The sequence below is a fragment of the Mauremys reevesii genome, linkage group 2 (assembly GCF_016161935.1).
Source record: "Mauremys reevesii isolate NIE-2019 linkage group 2, ASM1616193v1, whole genome shotgun sequence".
In the NCBI taxonomy this organism is placed as follows: Eukaryota; Metazoa; Chordata; order Testudines; family Geoemydidae; genus Mauremys; species Mauremys reevesii.
Genome location: NC_052624.1, coordinates 192,817,457 through 192,842,763, shown reverse-complemented (window position 1 = coordinate 192,842,763; position 25,307 = coordinate 192,817,457). Strand labels below are relative to the sequence as shown.

Sequence of the window (25,307 nt, the reverse complement as noted above, 5' to 3'; positions counted from 1 at the left end):
TGAATGCTATATTATAAATAGCCATTCTGAATACTTCTCTCTCATTACACTTATTTTTGTATAACCCTTTGGGGGTGTAAGAGTGAAGGACATTTACAAATTTAGCCTTTGGAGTAACAGCTTTTCAAGAATGTTTTGATTAAATTATTGCTACACATTGTTGTTTTAGTATTAGCAGTTCCTAATGTCATGGGTATTTAAAATTGTATTTATTCAGTAAATTATTTTATATGATGGAAGACCCCTGCTCATACCAGACTTGTTCTCTCTCTATTTTGATTAAAATTCTCCATGTTTTGCCATGGCTGGATTTTTATATTTTTGTAGAGCATTTTATGCTAGGTATTAACTGATTAATCCTCCTGCTTGAAGATTATGAAACCCTCAAATCTGTGCACAATTCAACAAATCCAGATTAAAAGCTTTTAAGCGTTGGGAATCATGGATCTCTTGGGGCCTTGAACAATTATTCTAGCTCTGTGCCAAAGAAACCAAGCCATTAAGAATCATCATGTGTTTTACGTTCTTTGAACCAGGAGGGAGGACTGACAGTGCTGCCTGTTTCTCATTTCCTTGATCAGTGATTTCTTTTCAGCTAGCTACTTACAAGTTAGTTTGTAGACAGCCTTCCACCACAATGCACATGTTGTTTATCAGAACTTCATGCTAACGATAAGCAGCAGGGGACCTTGACTGTTCAATTCATTGCTGAACTGATTTTTGCTTTCCGAAGATTTTAAAAGCTACAGTAGTAAGGTTTTGTGAATAAAATGCTTAAAACAATTGTTTAACCAAGGGTTGACTCTCTTGCCTGCATAAAATGAAAAATAACATTCACTGCTAATATACGTAAATATGTTGATGTGATTCTCTTTACGCGCTCTAGCAGTATAAAGGGACCTTAGTGAAAATGAGAATCAGGCCCTTTGTGGTTTGGCTGTAAATATTGAACTATATTTGCTCTTTTTACTTCTAATAAACATAACACCAAACCTATCATTGCAAGTGTTTGAGCCATCAAAGGATTTGTAAGATGGGGTGAGGAGGCAGGGGGGCTTTTTTAATTTAGGAAGTTTGTTAGCTGTGTACAGATCAGACTTTCATGTCTGACCAGGAGGTTTAGTAGTCCAGCATGAATTTTTTATGCACATAATAAAATATAAGCTTGAAGATATTCATATTCTCTCTCTTTATATATGCAAGTAACTTTTGTGGAAATTTTAACATATAAAGAAGCTCCACTTTGGACTGAATAAGCATATCTTCAAAATGGCCACAACCAAGAGAAGTTGCTGATTGTAGACTATATTAGATACTACTAGATATGGTTTGACAGGTTTTGGATAACAAAAAAAGGGTTTGCCAGTTTTAGATAACAAACTAATTTGTTTCATGTCAATATGTAGAAGCCTAATTAGAGTCCATTAGAAACTGAAGTGCCTAACGCATTTTCAACACCTGTTTGTGTTAGAGCTTTCCATTGGGACCTCCTCCCATTATAAAGACAAGAAACAAGGAATTTTGATTGTCAGTTTCAGTATAGTGCATTGTGCTGCTGATTAATGTTAGTGGACATTTAGAATATATTAATAAAGGCACTTTTTCTTTAAAATCCACTATTTCTCCTTGATGCAGTAACAGTTTTTCAAATGAAGTTCACACTTCTTTGTTTTTCTTGGAAAAGTTCAGGTTCTGATTCCTGCTTTCATCCTAGCAAACATAGCACAGTGTATGGTATTTTCTGTTCTCCCCATTCTGAACTAGATTGCCAGGCTAAATAACTATGAAATACCAAATGAAATGCTGTCAAAAACAGACATCAGGTGGATAGAAGAACAGATGCCAGAGTAAAATGTAAATGAAAAGGTACCTACCCTTTTCAACTCCCTACTGCTGTCACTCAGATTGGAATGAAACACTTGAACCACCCAGAGTGAATATCTCCCTATTTCACTTCTGCTCTTTTGGATATAATGACGTTCAAAGATGATTTGTGCCCATAACAAAATCAACAGAGCGGGAATTTAAGGAGACAAGCTACCATGGACATGATCCAGGTATTCAAGGAGAAGATAGCTCCCTTTTCACCGCACATACTCCCTCAGTTTGCTAACATGGGACTTGATCCAGCTCTCAGTTAAGTTGGTGAAAAGAACAAAGAGTACTTGTGGCACCTTAGAGACTAACAAAGTTATTTGGGGTGAGCATCTTGTCATTATCTTCTTTGGGAGTTGGATGAGGCCTGTAGCTTAAATCTATGGGCAGCATCAAAAGTAGGTCCCTCTGGATCAGTTAAAGACAAGACTTCTTACCACTGGACACATTGTCAGCTCTCAAATGCTGCTTTTTAAAAAATAAACAATACAATACAGATTAAAATTTCATTAACAAAATAAACATGTGACCAAAGGGATGGTTCCTCCTCCAAAGATGACCCTGGAATTTTGGTAGTTTGCTATGATTTACATTTCCTGCAAATTGTATCTCTTTGGATGAAAACTGAAATTGTCCTTCTGCTTGTGGTATTTCAAACAATAAAATAAGTTATTCAGAGCAATAATACGCGTAGTATTGGCTTTTCACCAACAAGGTAATGATGCCTGACCCTCTAATCTGTATTATCTAGTCATTATCTGCTTTGTAAAGGACCAAAGTGTATTTGTTTCAATAACAGAAAGAAGAAAAACATACTGAAATATAGATTATCCATTTATAAAATAGATAATTGCTTCAAAATAGTTATTTTCAGCTCCTCATTCAAACATTTGATACACGTAATACTGACTAAGTTTATATTTTTTATTTAATTCATGATGGTCTGCATTTTGATAACCATATTGAGCTTGATTATGCCTTTGCTGAGGCTTCATTTTCCTCCAATAAAAAAGGTATGTCACTCCAACAGATGCAGTTGGAGAGATGTCTTTAAAAGTCACAATCTCCTAGACCCTGTGTATGTGTAGCTATACACTGCAGTGAAAAGCAAGCTGCATCCAGGGGGGGAGCAGAAGGAAGGCTCTGCAGTGGGAAACTGCTAGAGCCTTTCTCTGCTGCTGGACTCTTTTTTTATTGCACCAGGGAAAGCTCCCAGCAGCTCACTGCTGGAGCCTTTCCCTGATGCTGGAATTGCTGGAGCCTGTCCCTACCTCAGGGAAAGATTCCTGCAGCAGGGAGCTGCTGGAGTCTTTCCCCAGTACTGGAGCCTTTCCCTGTGGTGGGGAAAAGTACAGCACTGGGGAGACAGCAGGACACTACACTGATAAAAATAGCAATGTAGACGATCGAAGGGACTGGTTGAGTGTGTAGAGAACTGTGTGAATATATAAATGAGGTATAGACCCATAGATTTCAGGAGTGTCTTTATTCTACTTGCTTAAGCGGTGCCTCACTAGCTACACTGCTATTAGTATCCATGTTAGGGGGGGCGTGGAGTGTATGTGTGACGGGTTGGACCCCTTGAAAAGCCACCTGATGTGCTGAGATACCACTTAATCCACCTGTTCTGCCAGCATGAGCCCCCTATAACCTGTCTTGCTGAGCCAGGCTATTAAAGCTTCCTCTAACACACACACAGAGGCAGGGCCACACCCTGCTGCAGATCAACTCTGGGAAGACTCATATTTATGGACTTGCTCCAGCACTCAGATGTCCCTTGGAGTGCAGATCCAAAGATATATTATGAAATTTGCCCCTTCCCTCAAAGTGGAGAGAGGTGTGCACACTTCTTGCCCTCCTCCCATTAGAAATTACAAAAACTGGGTTTAATAATAAACAAAACAAATTTTATTAACTGTGGAAGGCAGATTTTAAGTGGTAAAAGGGATAACAAACAGAACAAAGCAGATTACTAAGCAAATGAAATCAAACACGCAAACTAAGCTAGTTTTACTAAAGAAATTAGTTATAAATAGTATTTCTCACCTTAGATATTGCTGCAGGCAGTTTGCAAAGTTTCTGTGGTTCAGAGTTCCAGTTATATTCCTTTTCAGACTAGATCCCTGTCTCAGTCTGGACTCCTCCCTTGCCTTCCCTTCAGGTGCTTTTACAGGCTTTCTTCTTGGGCAGACGGCCATGGAGAGGAGGAGTCCTGTTTGCCTTCCTCCCCATCCTTGTATAGGATTTACATAAGGCGGGAACCCTTTGTTTACAAAACTTGACTCCCCCTCGCTTTACAGTGGAAAGTTACGAGAAGTCCCAGGTAATGTTTTAGTATCAGGTGACAAGACCACCTGACTCTGTAGGATCACTGCGTGCATGAGTCAGTGGCAATATGGAGTGTCCACAGGAAGGCTAAGATTTTTACAGTGCATTATCCTTGCTGATGGGCCATCTGGCCTGTCTGGCTTGTCTGTTGTTGTACTTGAAGTGTAAGCAGTGGGTGTCACCCAAAGTAGCATAGTTGAAATACAGATACATAGTCAATATTCCTAACTTCAGTTAGAGAAGTTATATAGGCATACAAATTGGATATTCACATTCAGTAAATCATAACCTTTCCAATGATATCTCACATGAGCCATCTTGCTAAAAGTATATCTCAGTTATCATATTCATATCATAAGCATATTTCCATAAAGAATATGGAATGACATGTCACAGTATGTACTCTACACACTGCTGTGGTGTTTAGATGTTGCTTGTAATTATTAGAACTGGGAGCACTGGCTGTTGGGAGTCTGAAAGGACAGGAAGGCGGGGGAGGAGTTGAGGAGGCAGAGTGAGAGTTACAGAGGGTGCAGCAGCAGCTTGGTAAAGAGGTTTCCACTGTAAAAAATAAAGTCCTGTTGAAGTTTGTTAGTACCTTGCCTGGTTGATACAACATTTTGGCGATGAGGATGGATCTTCTGCCTCTGAACACACCTGCATCCTTTCTGCAAAGCCCAGGTGAGCCTCCAATTGCGTTTACTGCGTGGATCCATATGTTTGAGTCTTATCTGCTTGCAATCAGTGCTACAGAGATTTCTGAAGTAAGAAAGCATGCTCTGCTAATCCACTGCCTTGGAGCAGAAGGGCAGTGTATATTTTATACTTTTCCCCTTGCAAATGATATGTATGAGACTGCACTCACTGCACTAAAGAACTTTTTTGTGCCCAAAGTGAATGTAGTAGCTAATAGCTACAGATTTTGCCAGAGTGAGCAGAAACCAGGGGAGACTATAATGCAGTATATTGCTTCCCTGAGGAGTCTGATTGTAACTTGTGACTTTGGGAATATGACAGATGAGATGATTAGAGACCAGCTCCTTGAGAAAACAACCATGCTTCGTGTAAGAGAACGCTTACTTCTAGGACCACAATAATCATTGCTACTCAGATTGAGTCAGCTACAGCTGAAGTCAAAATAATGAGCAGGGATACAGGAGGCACAGTCCAGGCTGTGACTCCTTTGCAGAAAAGTTCACTATTGCTGCAGACAAACAATTGCAGGAGGAAAACTAATGAAAAGCCACTGAATCTGCAAATTCAAAATACAGTAAAAGCATGCTTTCGCTGTGGATCCCCACAACACCTTGCAAACTACACAGGATGTCCAGCAAAAGTAGCTCAGTGCAATCATTGCAAAAAGATTGGGCATTTTGCTAAAGTATGTCGCAGTAGCCAGTTCAATCAACAGGTGCATGCAGTTACAATACCAGATGTTACTGTGCTGAGCGTGGACAAAACCACCTACTGCACATATTCCAGAACAGATAAAGTGCACTGTAAACGTTTCCACCATACCCTCAGGCAAATCACACTCTATTCAGCTAATGTTGGACACTGGCTCAGCAGTATCTATACTACCTGATTCCATCTATTTGCATTACTTTACAGATGTGCCTCTTACTGAACACAAACTTGAGTTGGTGTGCTATTTGAAAAAAAACATTCCAGTACATGGCTGCCTGCCAGCAATAGTTACTTTTGGTGATTGCTGTGTAACTGCAGAGTTCTATATTTTCCACAAAGGCACTCCTATTCTTGGCAGAGATTTATTGGCTGCTTTAAATCTCAGGGTAGTTAATGGATGAATTGATCTTCCTCAGCAAAGCACTCTTGTGGTACACACACCAATTTCAGCTGGGACCCAACACCAGGTTGAAGAGAAACTCTGCTGTGCTTATGAGTTTCTGCATAAAGTTAAAATGTGGAATAATGTGATGCCTGTATGACAGAAATTATGGCGCTTACCATTTTCAGTCAGAGAAGCTGTTTCAGAGGACCTTAGAAAATGTGTTCAAAAGGACATTATTGAAGAGATTAACTCCTCTGAATGGGTTTCACCTATAGTAGTGACACAAAAGAAGGGTGGAGGCATTTGCCTTTGTGTGGACTTAAGGGAGCCAAATAAAGCTATACTGGTTGACAGCCATCTTCTTCCTCACATAGAAGAAGTATTGGCAGAACTCCGTGGAGCAATGATGTTTTCTACTCTTGATTTGCAGAGCACATGCCACCAGGTTATGTTGCATGAAGATAGCAGAGACCTAACGGCATTTATTACACATGAGGGACATATTTCATTTTAAACATGTTCCATATGGTCTTGCATCAGCCCCAAGTGCCTTCCAAAAATGATGTCATTGATTCTGAAGAATTAACATGGAGTTCAGTGCTATTTGGATGATATTATCATATTTAGAAATACTACTGAGGAGAATGACAATAACCTGCAGTCTGTACTAAACTGCATCAGCAAAGCAGGCCTCAAGCTTAATAGGTCCAAATGCAAATTTAGACAAACTGAACTCTCCTTTCTGGGGCATACAATTTCACAGCCTGGACTAAAACCTGATCCAGATCATATCCTGGCAATTTCAAATGCTCCTCCTCCAACAGATTTGCAAACCTTACGTTCCTTCTTGGGTCTTACCGCCTGGTATGCAAAATTCATTCCCAATTATGCTTCTGTCATTGAACTGTTATGAGAGTTACTACAGAGAAGTTCAACCTTAATGTGGATAATGGATGCACAAGCTAGTTTCAAAACAGTGAAAGACTTGATTGTACATAGTCCAGTACTTGCACTATTCAGTCCTGCGTTGCCCACAATTGTAACTACTGATGCTTCTGATTATGGACTTGGGGCTGTCCTCGCACAACTTCATGAGGACAACTAAGTAATGCTGAGAGAAAATATTCTACAGTCAAAAAAGAAGCACTTGCTTGTGTCTGGGCTACTGAAAAATGGAGAACTTACCTGGGGAGCCACACGTTCAAGTTGCATACAGACCACAGCCCTTTGACAACGTTGCTTACCACGGAAGGACTGGGAAGAGCAGGATATCTTATTGCTAGATGGTCTGCAAGACTACTCTTTTTCAGTTATGAACTGGAATGTAAGCCTGGAAACAAAAATGTGGTAGCTGATTGCCTTTCTCGCCTGCCTTTGCCTTCACCAGATGGTCCACTGGAGGATGAGGATGTAGTAGTTGCGCTTATTACAAGCACTCTTACTGCAGTCACAAGAGAACAATTTCAAGCTGCTTGAGAGAGGGAGAGTTACAGAGGGTGCAGCAGCAGCTTGGTAAAGAGGTTTCCACTTTAAAAATAAAGTCCTGTTGAAGTTTGTTAGTACCTTGCCTGATGGATACAACTACCACTGAAAGGAGTATGAAGTGTAGACATAATTAATGTTACATTTGTGTAACAGGTTTAGGTGATGCTCCAGTCCAGCACTGCCCTGATGGTATAAACAGGTGGCCTATTCAGGGCCTGTCCAGACATTCCCTCTGAGGTAATTAGCTCTGCTAACAGGAATAGCTACCCTCCTTTTTCCCTTTTGTGGCTACTAGATAATGCCGCCCTGATCATCCATTGAGGCCTTAGAGGATATACCTTAAGACCCACTACCCCCAGTGTACACATAGAGGGAGGAATAATTTAATCCATATAATTTATTCCCTTTCTTCTTTATGTGAAACGCCAATATATAAAAGCATAATAGGAACATTGGGCTGGATAGGAATGGCACCTGTACTGACCTGACAGCAAATTTTGGCTCATTCTCCTCATTTACCTATCCTTGAATTTTTAGAAAAAAAAGTCTACAGATTTTACAAAAATTACAGTTTGTCAGTGTGATCAGGACACACATGAGAATAAAACCATTGCTGCATCTGTGTCAAAGTAGAAGACCCCAATTTTTTTAGTTTTATTATTATGAGGTCTGACCCCCCCCCCAAACCTCTTTAATTCCAGATTAATTTGGTCCAGGATGCAATGGAATCACCTCATGCCAGACAACCAAGGAATGACGGTTGGCTTCCTCAGCCAAACTTCCATGAATGAATTAATCATTCAGGCCTCCACTTCCCCATTTCAAAGGGGAGTGAGAGTGTAGAGAGGGGTAGCTCAGTCTGTGAAGACTTAAGATCTCCTCTTGTCGCATAGGCTAACAAGGTTCATTAGTCCTTGTGTCCTGTGGTCAGGTTTATCCTAAGAATGGCCCCATGAAGCCTCTTACCTGCACTGGACACCAGCCATATGTTACAATACAATTTATTGACATTTACCACCACTCTTTTTTTTTTTTAAAAGGTATTCTTTCTTCTCCTTATACTTCAGGATGCTGTAAGGAAGGTGAAAAAAATAACCAGACACCTTGTTAATCTTGCCCAGAGGAAAGAATTACTTTCTGATCCCAAAGGGCAATCTGGTCAGACCCATAGCAAAGTTGGAAACCCACCTCTGATAAGTATGCTATCTATATGGCAAAACTGGCAGTTTTAAGTGGCAAGAATGGCTGTCACATGCCCACTAATGTAGGGGAATTACTATAGTTGCCGACTTTTTCAACCCACCTCTCCTCCACCAAATTGACCTGGGGTGGTTAGGAGAGGTGCATCTCTGCTCCACTTTCTCTAGCCCCAGCCTCCACCCACCATATAATCCCCACGTGTATTTTGAGTAGGGAGAGAGAAAAGAGCAGAGCCTTAATGGTGGAGGGCACCCTCTTCCAATCAGGAACTGAGGGTATCATGCTGTCTGGAGGGGCTCACAACTGTGAGTGTCTACATCAGGGCAGACTGTTAAAAACAGGGCAGACACCCCAAACTGGTGGTGTGTTCTATAATTAGATTTTGTGAAGCCAGTGACAAATGTGAACTTGTGGATCACTGTAACAGTCTTACCATGGAGTCACAGAAAGTCCCCTTAGACTCCCCAGTCTATCTTGGAACCTAGGCAAGTTGCTCTTATGATAAATGGTCACTTACACCAAAAATCTCAAAATATTCAGGTTGGTTCCAGTCCCAAGAGTACCCTAGTTCTTACATCAAAGACAACACTTGTAGCCAATCGTGTAAGATACTATCTAAAGGTTTATTAACTAGGAAAAAGAAATGAGTCATTTACAGGTTAAAACAAGCAAATATATACACACAAATGAGTTGCAATCTAAATCCTAAGAGCTACAGAACTGGAGTGAGCTGTCAGTTCAGAATGTCTTTCAGGGCAGACCCAGGGGTACCCTCTGGGCATCTCTGGTTTCAGTTGAGAGTGTCTGGCCCTGTGAAAGTTCAAACAGCAAAGAGATGGGAAATGTTCTTGTGTCTTTATTTCCTTCATTCAGCCTCCAAGTCCATAGGATGAGCTGCTTCGTGCGTAGCATTTCCAAAGTGCGATAGGCCATTCACCAATCCTTTGTTGCGATGTTTCTTGATGGCCAATCTGATTTGATAGTTCTTCTGGATAGTTGGGGGGAAACACTCTTCCCACCAGAGTTCACAAGTTTAGAGCAAACGTTTTCAAAGTTATAGAGCAAAATTTACATGTTTCCTTATAGCATGGAATACAGATATAACAAGTGAGATTGATGCATTCAGCAACTTACATGCATTTCATAGAGTCTAAACACTGCATACATTCTTATAAGACTAATACCTAATTTGAGCAAAACTAACATACAGGTAGACTGGTCTGGTCTCCAGCTATGAGTTTGTCAATTCTTCGCTAATGCCTGCAGCCTTGGCAAAAGCTGGTACCTGGCCTGCCAGCATCACAGTGGGTATGGTCATTCTGTTTCTAGTCTGATCAAACATTCCCTCTGCTAGCAATGGGAAGGTGCAATTTAATCACATTAGCATTATTTGTTTACGAAAAGCCAGTTTTCTGTAATTACTAAATTGTTTGGTTTTTTTTTTTAAGTAGTAACTGAATTTTAATATTGGCAAAATGTGTCAGAATGACAACCCTGGAGACTGACGTCCTCTATTTATTATTCACAACATGGGCACAATACACACTGCAGCAATGCAAGTTTCCCACTGTTGTGCCAAAGAGTCTTCTTATAAGTCTTTTTTGTCAGAAAGTAGTTCAGTCTTCATGCACATTCATTCTTCAGTGAGGCATAGCCATGCGATTTATGATGGTATTTGTGATATGGACACTTGTTCCCTAATAAATAGAATGAAACCAGAAAATTCATTTCATATGGGACTGTGAAAATAACTTCAGGTCACTAGCAGTCTAGGACAGATTTGAAAGACAAGATTTGAGTTGACCTAAAATGTTGCATTCCATTATTGGAGTACTAAGCCTTCCAAGCTCTGTGCCCAGGGAAGCTGCCTCTCTTGCCCTGTCCTAGTTACAGCCCTAGAAAATTGTGGTAACTGGACTTTTGGTTTACGGCCAATACTTCTGACTGGAGACTACAGGTCCCCTTAAAACCAGACATTTCAGTTGCAAACCAGACATGGGGCAACCCTAAGTCAGTTGTCAGGTTTAATTTTGACATCTGCATGCTTGAGATAATAGAACTAGAGGTATGAAAACATTACTTTTGGCAACCGACGTGTTCCAAATAGAGGTTTATAGTTTTGTAATGTATTATTACTCTAGGGTGACCAGATGTCCCGATTTTATAGGGACAGTCCTGATTTTTGGGTCTTTTTCTTATATAGGCTCCTATTACCAACCCACCCCGGTCCTAATATTTCACATTTGCTGTCTGGTCATCCTATGTTGTTCTTTATTTCACCTGAGTAGTTAGGTAGAGTTCAGGGCCCGGTTGGTTGTTTTCATTACCAGGGGAAATGGATCATGGAGTCAGCTGTCTTTGGCACAAACCTGTGTATTTACAAGGAATGTACAAAGTCTCATTTCCCTGAACACAGGAGAAAGCAAACAAGGAGAGAGAGTTTATTTGATCCAAGCCATCAGGCAGGCAGCACATAGTCCAAAACCACTTTTTTAGCTTTTTCTCAGGGCCATGTTTCTCAGTGCTTCTATTGTGTATCTGGTGATTCTTTTCTGCCTTTTCTCTCTGCTTCTCTGGCCTTTCTGCCTTTTTTCCTCAGATACACAAACCTTCACAAAACAATAGCCTACAAAAGTCTTCTGCCCACATGTGACTTGCCAAGTGCCTTTGTTCCGGGCAGTGATATGTGCCTGTGTTTTGGTTGGAGGCCTGTATTGTTTCAGCTGCTTGGTTCCATAAAGGATCCCAATGTTTTCTTACAACTATCTTGAGAGATGGCCCACTCTTGTACCACCAGTTTCAATGAGATTTAACCTAACCATAACAGTATATTACAGCACATTGTTTTTTGCAATAATTATCTTTTCATGGATTGCCACTTAAAGTATATCTACTGAAGATGCACTTCTTACCACAAATAGAGATGTGGTTATCTCATCTATATTTTGATCTACTAATGTCATCAGAATACTTAAATAAAATATGTACTTTTAACAGGGCCTGTTCAGCAGGGTATGGAACCCATCCTAGAAAGTGCTGAGCTCCCTCAGCTATTTCTTAAAACAATGGGAGCTGAAGGAGCACAGGTCCATAGGCACCACCTCCGTGGGTGCTCCCATCCCTCCCCACTCCATGCCACTAAGGAAAGGTGCCACTAGGAATTCATCTTGGGGAAAGGCAGATAGTGTTTTTGTGCAGTCTGGCCTTCCCAGCAATTCTACCTAACAAAAGGCATCTCTAACCCGTGAAAGGGTCTCCATGGGTGTGTCGACACTGCAATTAGACACACGTGGCCGGCCTATGCCAGCTGACTTGGGTTTGGGGGTATTTGGCTAAGTGGCTGATTAAGGCCCGGTCTATACTTACTTGCAGTGGGCATCAATTTAGCGGGTCTAATGAACCCACTAAATCGATTGCAGAGCACTCTCCAGTCAACTCAGGTAATCCACTGCTCCGAGACGAGTTAGTTAAGTCAACGGGAGAGCATCTCTGGTCGATGCAGTGTGGTGTGGACACTGTGATAAGTCAACCTAAGCTATATCGACTCCAGTTACATTATTACTGTGGTAGTGTAAACAAGCCCTAATTGTGGTGTAGATACTTGGGCTGGAGCCTGGGTTTTGGGACCCTCCAACACCATAGGGTCCTAGAGCCCAGGTTCCAACCCAAGCCTGAACAACATCACTGCAATTAAATACCCCTGTGAGCCTGAGTCATCTGGCATGGGCCATCTGCGGGTGTCTAATAGCAGCGTAGACATACCCCAAATGACCCTTGCTGATGGAATAAAAGGATAAATGGATACAAATCAGATATTAGGAATGGCAATATACAAAAACCTGTAGGAGAACACTTCAACCTCCCTGGCCACACAATAGCAGATTTAAAGGTAGTCATCCTGTAGCAAAAAAACATCAGGACCAGACTTCAAAGAGAAACTGCTGAGCTTCAGTTCATCTGTAAATTTGACACCATCAGCTCAGGATTAAACAAAGACTGTGAATGGCTTGCTAACTACAAAAGCAGTTTCTCCTCCCTTGGTTTTCACACCTCAACTGCTAGAAGAAGGCCTCATCCTCCCTGATTGAGCTAACCTTGTTATCTCTAGCCTGATTCTTGCTTGCATATTTATACCTGCCTCTGGAAATTTCCACTACATGCATCCGACAAAGTGGGTATTCACTCACGAAAGCTCATGCTCCAATATTTCTGTTAGTCTATAAGGTGCTACAGGACTCTTTGCTACTTCCAGAGAGTACTTCTAGTCTCTGATGGCCCAGGCATAAACCTAAGAAATCATGTTAAATCTTCACATTGAGTTGCTAACTGTTTTGTATTATTATTGCTAGCCAGCTAATGGTACAGCCCAGGGGTCGGCAGCCTTTCAGAAGTGGTGTGCCGAGTCTTCATTTATTCACTCTAATTTAAAGTTTTGTGTGCCGGTAATACATTTTAACGTTTTTAGAATGTCTCTTTCTATAAGTCTATAATATATAACTAAACTATTGTTGTGTGTAAAGTAAGTAAGGTTTTTAAAATGTTTAAGAAGCTTCATTTAAAATTAAATTAAAATGCAGAGCCCCCCAGACCTGGGCAGTGTGAGTGCCACTGAAAATCAGCTTGCATGCTACCTTTGGCATGCATGACATAGATTGCCTACCCCTGGTATAGCCAAATACAGAATTTTGGAATACTTGTTTTGAAAGGCATTATGATGGAGGGGGGAGAATGTTGCTTGGATCTGTCATATTAAGAAGTTAGGCTCTCTTCCAAGGTAGGGGTATAACTCCTTTCCTAATTATATGGATTGCAAATTGCAGAAATATTAACAGTGAATGTGAGCCTACAATTAATGTTCTTCTGGCTCACAGCCCTATGTGCCTTCTCTTAGGTTAAAGAGTATTTTGTGGTGCAATGTTTCTGTCTTATTCATCTGATTTTTGCCTGAGAGGTGTGTGAGGGCTGCCAAATGCTAGACTGTCTCACAAGATGCATGACAGTGATCTGGTCAGATAATGTACTCTCCCATATTTGAAGAACAGGGGAGTATAAGGTTTTCAAGCAATCAAGGCTGTTTTTAAATACATAACTTTGAACCTTCTACTGTCTCAGGCTAGGCAACATCAACTCTCTTTCATTTGCAAGCTAATTTTTATTTTGTCCAATTCACTGTAGCCAGGTGTATCTGTTTTCCAAAGTAGTTAAATTGTTGTTCTGAAAACTGAAGATTTATTTATTTATTTATTTGGGGGATGTGGGGGGATGATGTGGTAAAACTACCACAGATGCACACACAAAAATTCAGTGTTTTCACATTCCCACACGAGATTCTATAGCAATGGTAGTGATCATAATACGAGGAAAAGAAATGGATAAAAATGTCCTCATGCTGTTAATCAGAAAGACAACTGCAACCTTCTCTGAAGCTTGCCTGCTTCTTATCAGGGATATGTGACCTTTTTCAGTTTAGGTTAATCCTGTTACAAAACTTATCAGAAATGAGCATGAGTAAAATGGCTCTTCAGCTGATCATAAGACTTGCAAGGACGGGGATCAGACTCTTATGTTCAATTCACTAATACGGTATTTCCAAATGAGTACGCTCTACTTAGCTACAGTGAGAAAATATATCAGTGAACCTATTTCTATGTTTCAGGCTGCTTCTGTTTGTGACTTTTACCATTTAAAAAGTAATCAGGCTATATATTTTATTATTATTTGTGTTATATGGAACACAGGGGCCTCGGTCAACTTAGAGCCCCACTGTGCTGGTCATATTACAAATACATAGTAAGAGAAAACCCCACCCTTCAGAGTTTACAATGTAAACTAGGACATGATGCAAGGTGGACATAAATGGAGAAAATGAAGAAGGAAGGATGACGGTAACAGTTATAGGAACATACAGCTATGTAGATTAATTAAAAACACAATTAGTTTGGGATATAAATAGTAATTATGTCAGTAATGCGTGTTGGTGACCTGCCTCAATTTGTATAATTTTATTTTACCTTGGTTCAGTATTGTAGCCAGCAAAGTTTGGGGGCTTCATACATGACTCTCAGCTTCATGTTACATAAGTGAGGCAGACCACACTCTAGAAGACTTGAATTAACCTGAATGTCATCATATTCTGGTGAATTGCCCGGAGCGGTGCATGAAATTGGAGGCACTGTTTGGTTTTTGGTTTTGAGCTTTATTATAGTTGTTGTTTTATTATTGCTCATTTACTTATTAATGGGTACTGAGTTAGTTTTCTTTACCTATTCTTGTGGTTTGCTTACATTTGGTTTATGTTTAAAGGAGCTGAAAATTTAGTAGATGTTAAGTTGAACTGGAAAATGTATGCAAAAACCAAAGGCAGTTTTCCTCAGTTTTATCAAATAGTTTTATCTAAACATAACTTAAATATTTTTAAAAAAAATGAAGGACTATGTTTCATATGGGGAAATAAATGTTGAAGACACACATAACACTGAAGTATAATTTCTGTCAGTGATTTAGATATCACCTTTAAATATTTACATAACAGGTTGAATGAAAGTAAAAACCGTATATTTAGTGAGAATGTGGTGGCATTTATCCAAGTGGAAATAATCTTTAAGAGCTTGTCCAGAAACGATTACAGATGTTTTAAATAATGATCCATTATTTAGCAAGTTTGATCCATGTTACTATTACTTTTTATTAGCATTTCCCCTTCCTAACTGCTATTTTTGTTCAGCCCTAAGACCTCATAATTTCATGATGTCTGTTGCTATGGAAATTTATTATGTCATAAATGTAATACCTACTGATGGATGAGGTTTTGGTCTCTTTTTTGCTTCTTTTCATTTAAGAAATTATCCAAATATAGAAGTATTGCAAATCACAAATCTTAATAAGGACTATATTTATGCCAAAAGGGCAAGTAACCTACTTCAGACTGTTTAACCAAGATCCTGGACAAATCACCAAGAATTTGGTATGTTTATATTAAACGAATCTAGATATTAGAATCAGCTGCTTTAATACATCTAATGCAAATACATTTGGATTTACAGCAATACTACTACTTGGCATTTTTAAATGCTTTTCATCTGAAGAGATCTCTGCTTCCCTCTCCATCCCCCCCCCCCCATATTATTTAGGCCTCACAACAATGCTGGTAGATGCATATCATTTCCATTTTGCAGATAAGCAAACCATATCAAAAGAGGTTGTTGGCTTAACCAAGGTCACACATCATATTGGTGACAGAGTTGGGTATTCATCACAGTCTTTTGTTCTAACCACTAGAAAACGCTTTTGTCAGTACATGCATTTGTAACTAGCTTCCATCACCAGGCACCAAGGAATAGATGTTGAACCCAAGCTCCTTAGTACCAATGCACAAGCTTCTACTACTTGAGCTAAAAGAGTCACTCCATTGGGTGGTAGCATCAGCAGCACTAGAACTTTGTCTTTCATGTGGACCAGTCACTAGGAAGGGGACAAAATTCACACTTATAAATGTTGGGGTTTTTTTTTAATCTCCCCTTTTTTATCCTGAATGTTCATATATACCATACATAACTTATACGTATGTTAGGATGGCTGATCCACTCCAAAGGTGGCTGTATTGTATGAAACACATTAACCAGCAGAAACTGAAACTCCTATTCTGTGGGAAATTCCAAAATGGAACAAAATTCCAAAATGGAACAAAAAATTGGAATTTCAAATTTTCTCATGGAATGGGAATTCTGAAATTTTGTTTAGAAAAAAGTTGATGTAATATTTTGTTTCAACCTTTTTGAAATGTGTCATGGCCCTAAGCTACCCTAAACCCCAGAAGCCCACCAGGGGAGACCAGAACATGGGAGTCCCTGGGAGCTCCAGCTCTGGGGCTTTTTGCCTAGCAGGATGCCTTAAAGCTGGGAGCAGCAACTGTCCAGACAAGCTGCTTTGAGCAGGGACTAATTTTCCAATGGAAAACTGAAATTTTTCAGCAAAATTAAAATTTTCCTATGGAAGATTTTTTTTTTTTTTTTTTTTTTTGGAAAGTGAATTTTCAGTAGTAAAATCATTCTGACATAAAATTTTCCAACCAGCTCTATTGGCTAGTCTACAGTAGCACAACTAATAAGTTATTTAAAGGTAGGAAGTGAACTTTACCAGTGGAATCTACACAGGGAGGTTTTCATGCAGTGAGGAATGTAATTAGAGCTGTAATAACCCAAGCTGGAATTGGAGCAAAACCCTGGGATTAATGCTATTATTATTGGGCCTTTTCATGAGCCTCAGAAGTTAGGACCTCAGTATTACATTTCATTATTGACTCCATCAGCAATACTTTCTCCCTTACATCTTGCTTGGATATTGGTTGACCAGTGACCCATCTAGTTTATCACTAACATAACTTTTTAGAGATGCACCTGTGATCTCCTCCTGTGCAGGTATAGTAGCCAGGCCCATTCCTGCTTTAGTTTTGGGATCTGACAAGATAACAGCAAATAGTGTTATGACTGCTGGCAATATAGCCACCTCTTTATTACTTTGGTGAATTAAAATTAGAAGAAAATATGTTCGGTACAAGTTACTGTTTTAAATAGTAATTATATAATATATAACATACTTTAGAAAAGTGGATAAAAAGCCCTATGGATACTAATATAAATGCCATTTCTCATAATATATAGTATTTGAGGCATTCTTTAGTAGTTTTAAATTTATAGATCTGGATCTCCATGTCTACAGGGAAAAAAAATGGAAGATAACCTAAAAATAAGATGATCTTCTCACAGAGTTTCCCCAAAATAGTTCTACTAGGGTTGGAGTTTGCACTCCTAGGGCATAGGAAGCACTTCTGCCTTCAAACCCCACATCTCCCAGAGGATCTAGAGGTGCAGCCCGGGCTATAGTCAAGTAAGCCCTGTGTTTCTATGCCAGCTCTGGTGCTCCTTGCCCTCCTCCAGATCCTGAATAATTCATCTCCATTTGAGCCATGCTGTCATGGATTTCTTCAAGGGATCTTCAGCTGCAGAAGGGGTCCCACACAAAAAGAAACAGTGTCTGTGGAAGATGGCTCACAGGTATAGAATATATAGCCTGACTCTGGCTCCATCTCTGTCTCCACTCTGTGTAGGGTGCTGATATGAGAGAACATTGCTATAGAGGTGGCATTCCATAAGAGAGGTCAGATCTGTGGGCATGGATTATAGGGGGATGATATTAGATCCATAATTATTGATGTTATGCTTCTAAGAAAATAAACACATTGTAGTCTTCTAGAGGAAATCAGAACTTAAAATTATGGTACAGCTAAATGTTGAATCCTATACCTATCTCATAGAGCTGAAAGGGACCCCAAAAGGTCATTGAATCCAGCCCCCTGCCTTCACTAGCAGGACCAAGTACTGATTTTGCCCCAGATCCCTAAGTGGCTCCCTCAAGGATTGAGCTCACAACTCTGGGTTTAGCAGACCAATGCTCAAACCACTGAGCTATCCCTCTCCACTAGAGCATGATATTGGAACTCGCATAACTGAAGAGATTTTACCAGAAAATAAAAAAAGGAATAATTACAAACCAAACCTGAATACAGAATTACTGTGGTTTTTGTTAGCTGTATGTCTATCAAGCTTAATTTTTGACTCAAATGAAAATGAAATTTCAATGAAAATTAAAACAGTTCACACACTTCCCCCTCCCCCTTTCTCATCATGGGTTCAGTAGATTTTGAAGTGAGCTTGTGGTTTCAATCTGTTTCCAAGGGTCTTTGGGTCTGGCCTTAGTAACCCAAAAATCACAAAAATAATTAGAAGGGGTTCTAATTGGCATCCTAACTGGCTTTAACAGCAGAGCCCAAGTGCTGAATAGATATAGGCTCTAAATTATTTTCCCTAAAAGTGATTCCACTGGATCAGGATTGTGAGATGTTGGTAGGATGGTTTTGGAAATTTTCATTATAATAAAAGTAGCATGCTATACCTTTCTTAGCTCAAGGTTGGTCTGTGGTTTCTCAAGGTTGTTGCTCCAGCTCCTTTTGACAGCACTAAGTTCACTCTAAAACAGAAGTTCTCAAAATATGGGGCAGGCTTCCCAAGGGGAGGCACAAGCTGTATGATATTTTTTTTAAGAGCTCTGTCTGTTAACCCCAGGCGGGTGAGGCTCCTAAAAAAAAAGGGTTATGCACACCTATGAAGCGGGGTTAAAGGGAACAGCTGGAGACCGGTGCCCCAGGGCTGACAGACAGAGCCCCACCACCTGGACTCTCCACACCTTCCCCTCCGCCCCGCTCAAATCCCTTACCTGGATGCAGTGGGGCTCTGGCTGTCAGCCCCGGTATGGTAGCAGCAGCAGCAGCATGGAAGTAGGTGTGTCAATGGGGTGCTAACCCTGATGTGAAAAGTTATATTGACAAATATCACTTTTTACATTGCCTCCCTTACTTCTGTGCTGCTGCTGGAATGGTGCTGCCTTCAGAGCTGGGTGCCGGTATACGTACTTGTGGAGGCGGCATAAATGACTACAGACACAAAGAAGGGGAGCCCAATCAAATAAGTTTGCTCACTGCTCTAAAACAATCAAGCAAAAACATTATTTTTAATTTTTTTTTAATTAACTTTTTTTAAGCATTATGTATAGCATGTAAAAGGTTAAGTGTCTCATGTCGATCGCTTGTAGCTGTTAACAGGACAAACAGTGTAATTGATTGCAGAAGATTGGGTACATAGAGAAATATGTTGTCTACTGTTGTGAGGAAATTTGATTTTCAATTTTTTCTCCCTGTTTCATTGGTATTGAAATAAGGATGTAGGGGATCATTTAACTTGGATATTTGTCAAGTGCAGAGAGCTTTGTTTTATCTTCGGGTTGGGGATTCTAGCTTACATGTTGATTTTTGCATTTTATTATCCAGTTTCATGTAGTGCTGGCTGATTATGATATCCCTTATTAGATTGGTGTCAGTTTTCTCCTTTTTTTTCTCTGAAATTATGAATGCATTCACTTTTTCTCATGTCTTTGGATAACCAATTCCTATAGTTTTACTTATAAGGGGTTTGTGTGGGGAAGAAGATAGTCATTATCTGTAATTCTACTTGAATATATTTTTACTTTGAGAGCACTTTCTACGAGGGGTGAAATTCATCCCTGTACAGAATGTCTATGTACCATTTAAGTCCTACTTAAACCCTCAGTGGGATTTAAGTGGCACATGAGCATTGGGCTGGCCCTCGGGTACAGGGATAAATTTTACTCTCTAGTATATGTTTAGCCATCATTAATACCGTAGTGCAGGCAGTCTGCTGTACATTTCTAAAAGGCTTATATATAATCCTTTGCTGTATCCCATTTTTTCTCTCTTAGATTAGACAATAGTTTTCAGACGAGAAGTATGTCTAAGTGCACTTTGTTCAATATGCCCAAACACTTGCAAAGCTTGAATTCCTACTCTTCTGTTTCTCATCCCCGAACTTATTGTTGATAGGAAAATGGCATTTTAAAAATGATAGGCTTCTGACAAAATTCTTGAAAATGTGCTGATTAGTATTCATTTAGTTAATTATAGGCAACATTTTCAAAAGCACCTAAGTGATTTAGGCATCTAAGTCCCATTGACTTTCATTGAATTTTGAAAGTCAATCAGATATAGGTACTTAGATGCTTTTGAAAACTTTACCCTGTATGTTAAACTACATCAATTTTCAAAGCATATTGTTGGACATGTCTTGAAAAAGACAACTATTATGCCTACAGGACAAGCTCCAGTAAACCAATGGAAAATATTCCCATTGACTTCAGTGGAATTTGGATTGAGCTCAGACTGAACACTTAACTGGGCATTGTAATCAGCGCTCCTGGTTTTACAGATTCATGGAGATGGGAAAGAGTACCAGAGCAATTTTAAAGATTTTTAATTTCAAAAAGAGCTTTTCTGTAAACTGTGTGGGGCATATACAGAATACATGATAGTGTATTAGAAAGGTTGGATTGGCAATTAGTTGGGATTACCAGCATAAATCTCTCATGATTTTGGCTCTTGTGAGTATTGCAGCCAATCCAGTTGCATGAAGTTGAAATATGTCCCCCACATAGTGGTATCATGTATTTCTTATGTATCATATATAACTTTATATACTTGGATAATAATAACTAGGGCTGTCAAGTGATTAAAAAAATTAATCACACTGTTAAACAACAACAAAATACCATTTAAAATATTTTTGAATGTTTACTACATTTTCAAATATATTGATTTAAATTACAACACAGAATACAAAGTGTATAGTGCTCACTTTATATTTATTTTTATTACAAATATTTGCACGGTAAAAAACAAAAACAAATGTATTTTTCAATTCACCTCATACAAATATTGTAGTGCAATCTCTTTATCATGAAAGTTGAACTGACAAATGTAGAATTAGGTACAAAAAAACCTGAATTCAAAAATAAAACAATGTAAAACTTTAGAGCCTGCAAGTCCATTCAGTCCTATTTCTTGGTCAGCTAATCACTCAGACAAACAAGGTTGGTTACAATTTGCAGGCGATAATGCTGCCTGCTTCTTGTTTACAATGTCACCTGAAAGTGAGAACAGGCATTTGTATGGCACTGCTGTAGCTGGCATTGCAAGATATTTATGTGCCAGATGCACTAAAGATTCATATATACCTTCATGCTTCAACCACCATTCCAGAGGACATGCTTCCATGCTGATGATGGGTTCTACTCGATAATGACCCAAAGCAGTGTGGACTGACGCATGTTCATTTTTATCATGAGTCAGATGCCACCAGCAGAAGGCTGATTTTCTTTTTTGGTGGTTTTGGTTCTGTAGTTTCCGCATCGGAGTGTTGGTCTTTTAAGACTTTTAAAAGCATGCTGCAAACCTCGTCCCTCTCAGATTTTGGAAGGCACTTCAGATTCTTAAACCTCAGGTCGAGTGCTGTAGCTATTTTTAGAAATCTCACATCGGTTCCTTCTTTGCGTTTTGTCAAATCTTCTGTGAAAGTTTTCTTTAAATGAATATGTGCTGCATCATCATCCAAGACTGCTTATAACATGAAATATATGCAGAATGCTGGTAAAACAGAGCAGGAGACATACAACTCTCCCCCCAAGGAATACAGTCACAAATTTAATTGACACATTATTTTTTTAACGAGCATCATCAACATGGAAGCAGGTCCTCTGGAATGGTAGCCGAAGCATACGAATGTTTAGCATATTTGACATGTAAATACCTTGCAATGCTGGCTACAAAAGTGCCCTTTCAGGTGACATTGTAAATAAGAAGCAGGAAACGTTATCTCTCGTAAATGTAAAGAAACTTGTTTGTCTTAGCAATTGGCTGAACAAGAAATAGGACTGAGTGAACTTGTAGGCTCTAAAATTTTACATTGTTTTATTTTTGAATGCAGTTATTTTTTTGTACATAATTCTACATTTGCAAGTTCAATTTTCATGATAAAGATTTCACTACAGTACTTGTATTAGGTGAATTGAAAAATACTCTTGTTTTTTACAGTGCAAAAATTTATAATAAAAAATAAAGTGAGCACTGTACACTTTTGCCTTTAACATATTTGTATTATTTAGTCATTATCAGGTGTTTTTTCTGGTAATTTTTGGGGGAGGCGGAGGGTTGTTGCTGCAATAAAGTTACTAACATTGTTTTTAAATACATAGACCTCCCATTCCTTTCCTCTTTGCATGGAAATCTGTACACAAGTAGTTGATTTTCCAAGAGCATGTCTACGGTGCCCCTCATTTTGAACTATGGGACTATGAATAGCAGTGCACACCAAATTGTTGCTCTCTGACTCCCCCATGTGGATGCTGAAGGCACAAATTTAAAAGTTGCTAATTCTCTGGATTATATTAATGCAAATTAGGAACCTTTCAGTTCGTGCCCACACTATCCCTATGAGGGAGTTACAGCACAGCACTTTGGTGCATTATGCTATTTGTGCTCCTGTAACTATAGATAAAGCCCAAGATATTTCATGATGAGTGCTGCATCTTGTGGTGGTAATATATTGTACTTAGCAGTGCATAACACCATCCTTTATGATTACATGGTTTATACAGTTTATATGTTCACAGTTTAAAATAAAGGCCATAATTTCCTGTAATTTTAAGGGTATTGCAATGAATTATGCAAATATATGGTGTAGTAACTACTGACTTTTACGTACACATTTAAAATGAGAAAGGTTAAACCCATTATTTTAAATACATTCAATAAGACCACTAAAGTACTGAGAGACTAGTAAGAGTATGGTCTGAGTAATGCAAATGAATTAAGTGAGAAAAGAGATGTAATGTACTCAAGTACATTAGTGTCGGAGAAAAACTCAGTTCACTTTTTGTTTGGGTGCAGCAGAGTCAGATACTTTATTATTTCTCAAGCAATTGCAATAGAGGGAGGGAGTGCCCTAGGACACAGGGTCGCCCCAGTCCCGGACAGGTCTCTCAACAGGTAAACAATTACAGCAAACATTTATACTTTTGTTACAGACAATAATAAGCAACAGCTGCATTTTGTTTATACATAGGTCATCCTGATATCTTGTTTTTCTCACTTCTAAAGAGACGCCAGTCTACATTTCATATTATCTACACATTCCCTACACAAGGTCGCAACAACTTCTCACACAGTTCTTTTCCACTCGCCTCACACAATCCTCGATTTTACAAATCTCGCATTATTAGGGTTACAGCTAGCCTCACTCTTGCTAACAGAGACTGTCTTGCACTAAGATCCCCTACAAATCCCTGTCAGTTCTTTCTCTACTTCCACATTAGTAATAGAGGTATACAAAAAGACTGCACCTTTGCTGTTTTTCTGAAGTTATCTTTTCTCTTTCCTGCATCTCCTTTATCTATTATTTCTGTTTGACGTAGTTGCTGTCATTTGGCCTTGACAGTTTACAAATGACGGCTTTTCTTGTTTCTCAATGCTAGTCAGACATTAGATCTTGTTGACCTTCAGCAGTGTAACATGCTTGCCAGTGAAGTCTCTGCATGAGCTCCTATTCAGGAAGGATGAATGGAACAGACTTCAGACATGGTTTCTGAAACAAATTTGTATTAAACCTCCTTCAAAAAACTCAGATATGCTTCAGCATTCATAATACTAGTAGTATTTGGAATAGATACTCTTGCTCTTTAGCTTACAAGTCAGATGAAAATTTAAAGATGAAAGAAGGGAAAAAAGTTCATTGTGAATAATTGGATTTTTTGCATTTTACAACAATTGGAAAATAAATTAATTACACTGATAAAGATTTGCACTGTGTATTGTATTTGCTTCCAGTCATGAATACTATGAGACTATCATATTTAATACTTCCCAGCTCCTCACCCATAAATTTGTGGGGGAACAGTATTAGATCTATTATAATTTATATCCACGTATCATTCAAATCTGAAGGAAAAAGGCAGTTTTAACCCTGGTGCCTGGTGCAAAGCGGGGGAGCTCCGAGTCTTCGGCAGCACTGAAGGGCCCCCCGCTGCCAAAATGCTGCCAAAGACCCAGACCGCCGCCGGGCCAGGGTTCGCGGGACCCCTGCGGGGCCTGGGGCTGGGGCAAATTGCCCCACTTGCCACCCCACCCACCACCTGGGCAGCCCTGTGATAAGTTTATGAAAGGAATTGCATGTTGTGGTTGCCTGCAATTGCAGGGGACTGGACTGTATGACCCAGGAGGTCCTATGATCTTATGTTAAGGCAACAGGGAGGGAATAGGCACTATCCTAGGGTTCGGCAATCTTTCAGAAGTGGTGTGCCGAGTCTTCATTTATTCACTCTTATTTAAGGTTTTGTGTGCCAATAATACATTTTAACATTTTTAGAAGGTCTCTTTCTATAAGTCTATAATATTAACTAAACTATTGTTGTATGTAAAGTAAATAAGGTTTTTAAAATGTTTAAGAAGCTTAATTTAGAATTAAATCAAAATGCAGAGCCCCCCTGACCAGTGGCCAGGACCCGGGCAATATGAGTGCCATTGAAAATCAGCTCGCGTGCCGCCTTCGGTACTCGTGTCATAGGGTGCCTACCCCTGCACTATCCTATACAGAGCTATATACTGAGACTAAATTCTGCTGAGATTCCATTGAATTTCTTTAAAAAATAAAAAGTTTTCTAATTAACTTCTTACTTAGATTCATTTAGTACTTCGTAATCCTGTAAACACTCATGTATGTTCTTAACTTTACTGTGTGAGTAGTTCCATTGACGAATATACGTGCTTACAAGATCAGGACTTTATTAATCTGTGTTTTAGTAGAACATGAATGAAAAGGAATTATTGACTTCTCCCTTGGATCTTTGTCTCTTCCGCTTCAGTGGGACTATTCACATGCTTAAGTATCTTGCTGAATCAGGGCCTAAAATGTAACGTTATTTATAAAACTCATTTTCCCTTCACTATGTAGATTGTTGCAGAACTACATATTTCAAATTACATTGCAGTAGTGTCAGACTTCATCAGTTGTATCATGCTACATCTCAAACGATGACTATCATAATACAGTGTGTAGAATGAGAAAATGATAAGTCAAGCATCAGGAAGGGTGAAAAATGAAATTGCTTGAAAAGCATAATTAAGGAAACAACAGTTTTATAGAATAAAGTCATTTTTAAAAATGCACCA

General features: G+C 39.3%; 1 protein-coding gene across 4 annotated transcripts in view; it reads left to right on the top strand.

Moving 5' to 3' along the window:
- DOK6 (docking protein 6) overlaps positions 1 to 25,307 on the top strand; it is a 395,394-nt gene that overhangs the window by 43,132 nt on the left and 326,955 nt on the right. For 2 of the 4 annotated variants that reach the window (XR_005593900.1, XM_039523833.1), the window contains exon 1: positions 15,549 to 15,644. The exons of 1 other annotated variant lie outside the window; for it this stretch is intronic. Coding sequence is in view for 2 of the 3 variants with exons in the window: in XM_039523833.1 (XP_039379767.1) it covers positions 15,576 to 15,644 (69 nt within the window). In the remaining variant the exon portion in view is untranslated. Of the gene's footprint in view, positions 1 to 15,548; positions 15,645 to 25,307 lie in introns of those variants that run through there. One more of the 4 variants, XM_039523834.1, reaches the window with a different exon arrangement.